Source organism: Lampetra planeri, chromosome 50 (assembly GCF_965212315.1).
Source record: "Lampetra planeri chromosome 50, kcLamPlan1.2.h2, whole genome shotgun sequence".
Lineage (NCBI taxonomy): Eukaryota > Metazoa > Chordata > Hyperoartia > Petromyzontiformes > Petromyzontidae > Lampetra > Lampetra planeri.
The window spans coordinates 8,446,559-8,453,207 of NC_136156.1; the positions used below are offsets into that span (position 1 = coordinate 8,446,559).

Here is a 6,649-nt window from a genome sequence, read left to right on the forward strand (position 1 = left end):
AGTTAACATCTAGCCACCGTGGTGCCAACAGATGCACTGTGGCCTGCGCTGGGATCGTTTGAAGCTGATTTGTTTTGTAGCCAGATGAGAACTCAAGAAAACCGGGAATGAGTCCATCGAGAGTGACCTGGGGTTACCCCTCCAGAGTGACCTGGGGTTACCCCTCCAGAGTGACCTGGGGTTACCCCTCTACAGTGACCCGAGGTTACCCCTCCAGAGTGACCTGGGGTTACCCCTCTAGAGTGACATGGGGTTACCCCTCTAGAGTGGCGTGGGGTTACCGCTCTAGAGTGGCCTGGGGTTACCCCTCTAGAGTGACCTGAGGTTACCCCTCTAGAGTGACCTGAGGTTACCCCTCTAGAGTGGCCTGGGGTTACCCCTCTAGAGTGGCCTGGGGTTACCCCTTTAGTGACCTGGGGTTACCCCTCCAGAGTGACCTGGGGTTACCCCTCGAGTGGCCTGAGGTTACCCATCCAGAGTGGCCTGGGGTTACCTCTCTAGAGTGACCTGGAGTTACCCCTCCAGAGTGACATGGGGTTACCCATCCAGAGTGACATGTGGTTACCCCTCTAGAGTGACCTGGGGTTACCCATCTAGAGTGACCTGGGGTTACCCATCTAGAGTGACCTGGGGTTGCCCCTCCAGAGTGACCTGGGGTTACCCCGCTAAAGTGGCCTGGGGTTACCCCTCTAGAGTGACCTGGGGTTACCCCTCTAGAGTGGCCTGGGGTTACCCCTCTTGAGTGACTGGGGTTACCCCTCTAGAGTGACCTGGGGTTACCCCTCCAGAGTGACCTGTGGTTACCCCTCTAGAGTGACCAGGGGTTACCCCTCTAGAGTGACCTGGGGTTACCCCTCCAGAGTGGCCTGGGATTACCCCTCTAGTGGGGTTACCCCTCTAGTGGGGTTACCCCTCTAGAGTTACCTGGGTGGGGGTTACCCCTCTAGAGTGTCCTGGGGTTACCCCTCTAGAGTGACCTGCGGTTGTCATCTGCTGCCAGTCGGGATGCGATGATTGCTGATTCTGCTGCGGCTGTGTGTGACTCCAATTGGGTCATTTGCGGTGTAAATCTTCGAATGTGGCCTAATCTGCACCCCCTGAGGCCGGCATGCGACGGCCAACTCTTGCGAATGACGCCACGAGGATCCTTAAATGTCTCCCCGCGAAGTAGACGACCTCAATTATAACGCCCATGATCGCACCCGCAGCAATAATAATCGGGGCGGCCCGCCCGAACCGAACCACCCCACCCCCTGCCTTGTGACCTCGCTGCTTCGCCTCGTGGGAGTATCGCGACCTCCGCCACGTGCCGGCCACGTGGTGCGACGCAGCCACGTGGTGCGTCCCGGGGCCGCTGGTGGCGCGAGCTGCTGGACGGCGTCACCCGTCGCGCCTCTCGCCGCCTCCTCCGTTGCCCAAGACTCCGAGGCGCCATGGGGGCAGTGCGCAATCATCCGCATGGTAACGAGGCCTCGTCCCCAGAGTGGGGGTAGGGGGTGGGGGTGGGGGGTAGGGGTGGAGGTAGGGGTGGGGGTATTAGTGGGGTTGGGGTGGGGGTAAGAGTGGGGTGGGGGTAGGGGTGGGGGGTAGGGGTGGGGATAAGAGTGGGGTGGGGGTAGGGGTAAGAGTGGGGCAGGGGTGGGGGTAAGAGTGGGGTAGGGGTGGGGGTAGGATTAAGAGTGGGATAGGGGTGGGGGTAGGGGTAAGAGTGGGGTAGGGGTGGGGATAAGAGTGGGGTGGGGGTAGGGGTAAGAGTGGGGTAGGGGTAAGAGTGGGGTAGGGGTGGGGGTAGGGGTAAGAGTGGGGTATAGGTAAGAGTGGTGTAGGGGTGGGTGTAGGGGTGGGGGCGCGTGTGGAGGTAGGAGTAAGAGTGGGGTAGGGGTGGGGGTAGGGGTAAGAGTGGGGTAGGGGTAAGAGTGGGGTAGGGGTAAGAGTGGGGTAGGGGTAAGAGTGGGGTAGGGGTAAGAGTGGGGTAGGGGTAAGAGTGGGGTAGGGGTAAGAGTGGGGTAGGGGTAAGAGTGGGGTAGGGGTGGGTGTAGGGGTGGGGGCGCGTGTGGAGGTAGGAGTAAGAGTGGGGTAGGGGTGGGGGTAGGGGTAAGAGTGGGGTAGGGGTAAGAGTGGGGTAGGGGTAAGAGTGGGGTAGGGGTAAGAGTGGGGTATGGGTAAGAGTGGTGTAGGGGTGGGTGTAGGGGTGGGGGCGCGTGTGAAGGTAGGAGTAAGAGTGGGGTAGGGGTGGGGGCGCGTGTGAGGGTGAGGGATCGTGTCGGGCTGTGTTGGGATGGGTGTGTGTACGATTATGTAAACCGGTCCTGGGCCTCCCCAAGGTCGACTCAGCCTTAAATGAGTACCTGGTGCGGTGTGTAAACATCGCCACGAGAGAAGCAAAGGCGGCCGGGCGGGGTGCTGACCACCACCATTCCGGTCTTCATGGGTGCATACTCACGAACAGCACTTGCCCCAATAGTATGCCAAGAGCTATACGGGGGCTCTTTACCTCTGTATTCGTGTGTGGGGGTGGTGCCAGCTGTCTCGTGTGCTCTGGCAGGGTCCACTGCAACCTTCGCCCTTGCGACTCGGCCCGCCAGGTGTGGCCGCCTGGGCGAGGGGCCGACTCAGTCATTCATCACAAATCCTAATGGGGCCATAATGTAGGTGACACATAATGGAACACAATGGCGAGTTAGACTCGCCCTTGGCATATCAATGTGCCATTTCCGCCACTTATCCAGTTTCTAAATATGAGATGAGTCCGGATGCTATTTGGTTCCAGGAGAGCACGCACGGCGTGGCCGGTGCACTGGAGCTGCCTTCAATGCACGATCATCGCAACACCAAGTGAGCACAGCGCTTTTGTTCACACCCCCCTCCCCCCCGTCCATCCACGTAGTGGAACATTCCTCTCCCATGAGCTTTCATAAGCAAGCGCGCTGGACCGCGCCTCATACTGGGTGGTTCGCCCTTCTCAGCGCGACCCAAGAAATGCCTCGGAGCTCGCTCCTCCGTGAGCGCGAGCGAGCGCTGCCGCCCGGCGCCTCCACCCTCGTGGCCGTCTGAAGAGTCCGCGCTGCTGCTGCCTCGTGGCTCGTGCCACGTGTCGGCTGCCTGCGGTGGAGGCGGTGATCGTGCCGAGAGGCGCTCAGCGCTCACCTCAGAGCCACGCAGAGCGGCCGCTTCAGCACCAAGGACAGCGGCCGCCAGCCTCTGCTCAGCATCATTTCGAGTGTCTCGGCATCTCTGAGTGCTGCTGGCGCTCGCCCCGGCCCCGTGCGTGCAGAGCACTCACAGAGCCGGCGCGCAGCGCGCTGTAAATACGCGCGTCCCGTGCCCGTATACACACACACAGCCCTCACCCACTCACCCACCACGCACACCGCACACGCGACACGCTACACTCGCACATAGATAGCCGCTCATTATTATGGACATTGAAATACGCCGCGGCAGGCGCTGCTTGAGCGGCCAAGTCAGGAGTGTAGAAGCAGCTGCTGCTGCTACTGCTGCTGCTGCTACTGCTGCTGCTGCTGTCTGCGTGCAACATCGGGTGGTGGTTACCCGCGGCGCCTGCCGCGTAACTCGTCGCGCGCCATGGCAACCGCGCCTGCCCTCTGCCCTCTCCTCCTGCGCGCCCTCTACCCCCTGCTGCTGCTGCTGCCGCCGCCGTCGGCCGCATCTCTGGGCTGCCCCAGGACCTGCGTGTGCGACTCCCCGGGCGGGCAGCTGCCCGTACGATGCGAGAAGCCGCCTCTCTCCCTGCCGCGCGACTTTGTCGGAAACGTGAGCGTCCTCGCCATCACGGGCGGCTCCGCGCGGACCCTCGACTGGAACGGCACCCGGCTGCCCAACCTGCGCGTCCTCAACCTCAGTCGCAGCGGCATCGACACTCTCGACCGCGCCTCCTTCCCGGCGCCGCCGCTATCGCTCGAATCCCTGGACCTGAGCGACAACGGCCTGCGGAACATCTCCCCGGAGGCCTTCGCGGACCTCCGCGAGCTCCGGACCCTGGAGCTGAGCCGCGCGCTCCACGGCGACTCCGCCTCGGCCGCCGCCGCGCTCCTCGCCGCCGTCTCCGAGGCGCGCCTCGGCAACCTCGCCGTGCTGCGACTGAGCGGCAACGGGATACGCGAGCTGGCGCCCGGGACTTTGTCCGCCCTGCGCGCCCTGGAGGTGCTGGACCTGCGCCGAAACGCTCTGCGGCGTCTCAGCAACGCCACGCTGGAGGAGATGAACTCCCTGCCGCGGCTCCGCGAGGTGTGGCTGGCGGGCAACGCGTTCGTGTGCGACTGCCACTTGGCGGAGACGGTGCTGTGGCTCACCGACAGGAACCGGGGCCGGAACAAGGCGAGGGACGCGAGCAGCCTCGTGTGCACCGTCACGCCGGGCTCGTCCTCAGCAGCAGCAGCAGGAGGAGGCGCATCCGCGGGTCCGACCGCGGTCTTCAACACCACGTCGCTGCTCTCCCTGCAGACGCTGCGGGGCTGCGCGGGGGAGCCCGTCGCCTCCTACGTGCTGCTCGGCATCGTGGTGGCGCTCATCGGAGTCATCTTCCTGTTCGTGCTCTACCTGAACCGCAGGGGCATCAAGAAGTGGCTGACCCACATCCGAGACGCGTGCCGCGACCAGATTGAGGAGTACAATTACAGATACGAGCTGGACGCGAACCCGCGCATCGCCAACGTGGTTCCGCCTCTAGAACTTTGACACCGACGCCTCTCGACTCGTTTTCGCTCGAGCGTAGAATCGCGCCGTCCGACACGTGGTGGTGTTTTTTTGTTGTAACGACCAAGTGGCAAGGTGAGGCCCCACCCCACTGAGACGGGCGTCTGGCAAAAGGCCCCGCGGTGCACGCGCGCTAAGTAACATGCACGGTACATCAAGTATGCGAGTGCAGGGAAGCGTCCACGCGGGTTTTATTTATTTATTCAAATGCTAAATAATAATAATAAGGACGTTTATTTTACAGAGCAGCGTTCGCGCAAATTTGCATCTCAAAGTAACCGAGCAAAGAGTAAAATGCAGCACAGCCGGGAGAGAAGCCGTCGTAGTCGCGCCTTGAAGAATTGACGACCGCCAAATGTCCTCACAAGCGAGTCGCGCGGCGTTGAGTGCAACGCGTGGTCGTGCATCCCAGCGTTGTCGCGGCAGAGTAACGGCTGCACTTTATCGACCGAGCCATTCGTCTGCGGCAACGTGCGCACGCGACGTTCAATTTCGGAGACGGTTACCGGGAAATGTAAAATTGTCACGACCGGTGAGAGCGATCGCCCCCCGTCCACCCCCCGCTAGTAGTTTTAGTTTGTCGAGCAAGGGTCTGGAGGAAGGGTCTGGAGTAAGGGTCTGGAGGAAGGGTCTGGAGTAAGTGTCTCCGTGTGTACGCGATCAGCTCTCTTGTGTCAGCAAGTTCGCGTCTGGTGGCTATCGTCATCATCGCCGTGATGCGGCCATCTGTTCGATCCACTAAAGGGGCCTATTTAGAGTGAATGCGCGCGCGTTGAGAGGAACACGTTGAGGAGGAACACGTTGAGGAACAGGTTGAGAGGAACACGTTGAGGAGGAACACGTTGAGGAGGAACACGTTGAGGAGGAACACGTTGAGGAGGAACACGTTGAGGAACACGTTGAGGAACACGTTGAGGAGGAACACGTTGAGGAGGAATACGTTGAGGAACACGTTGAGGAACACGTTGAGGAGGAACACGTTGAGGAACACGTTGAGGAACGCGTTGAGAGGAACACGTTGAGCCTGGCAGACGCACCAGAGGCTGGAGTCGACCGGGGCAGCCTCGCGGTGCGACGTCTGTCCCCTTCGACCTCGCGCTGCCCCAGTGAGGGCATAGCAGAGTCTCAAGCTACGCAGAGCGCTTCCATATCACGTCTCTCTCTCCTTCTTTGTTCCGTATGTTATAGGGCGAGCAGGCTGGCAGTGCAGTGGCAATGCTCGTGTCTCGCACAGTGAGAAGGGCCTGGGTTCGATTCCTGGCACGGGTGCCCTTTAAATGTGGAGTCTGTACGTTCTCTCTCTCTCTGTCCTTGCATGGGTTGTTTGTTTCCGGGTTCTTCGGTTTCCTCCCCGAGCAAAAATAAATGCAATGTAATTGGTATTGGCCCAACGTCCCAATGCTGAAATATTACCTGTAAATTACTCAGTCGGGACTGCGCACGCAGCAATATCGCCCCCCGCTACTGTGAGCGCTTGAAAGAGAGCTTCGAGACTCATTGAGGCGTTCTTGTGTAAACAAGCAGAATAATGATGGAAGTTATAACACAACCACGGGAATCGTGTGCAGGGTGCAGGAGGATAGGGTGGGCAACTTGGAGGTAGTGATGGATGGGGCTCGTGTGTAGGGTGGAGGAGGGATAGGGTAGGCAACTTGGAGGTAGTGATGGGTGGGCCTCGTGTGCAGGGAGGAGCAGGAAGGCAGGAGGCCGAGGCGGAGGTCGAGCGGCACCCAGAGGTATGCGACCAGGGGAAGACCCAAAGTCGGACGAGGGGAGTGGTGCATGGAGATTGGCTGCGCTGTGCCAAATCTGAGAGATGTGGCATAAGGAAAAGAGCGATGCGCGTTTGTGTTGGTTGTGTGAGACCAGGGTGTGTGTGTGTGTTGTGTTAGACCAGGGTGTGTGTGTTGGTTGTATGAGACCAGGGTGTGTG

At 60.6% G+C, this 6,649-nt stretch overlaps 1 protein-coding gene across 1 annotated transcript; it reads left to right on the forward strand.

Annotated features, from left to right (window-relative positions):
• Window positions 1-3,124: 3,124 nt before the first annotated feature.
• On the forward strand, window positions 3,125-6,343 carry LOC144734174 (trophoblast glycoprotein-like). Its single transcript, XM_078616250.1, has 2 exons — window positions 3,125-3,479; window positions 3,536-6,343. The coding sequence occupies exons 1-2, from the start codon at window positions 3,419-3,421 to the stop codon at window positions 4,696-4,698; spliced, it is 1,224 nt and encodes a 407-aa protein (XP_078472376.1). The 5' UTR covers window positions 3,125-3,418; the 3' UTR covers window positions 4,699-6,343.
• Window positions 6,344-6,649: the final 306 nt, after the last annotated feature.

Bases quoted from the DNA above. Each gene is read 5' to 3' on its own strand.
- LOC144734174 (XM_078616250.1), top strand. From the start codon at position 3,419: ATGGACATTGAAATACGCCGCGGCAGGCGCTGCTTGAGCGGCCAAGTC. The intron at 3,480-3,535 runs CAGCTGCTGCTG...GTCTGCGTGCAA, and splicing joins CCAAGTCAGGAGTGTAGAAG to CATCGGGTGGTGGTTACCCG.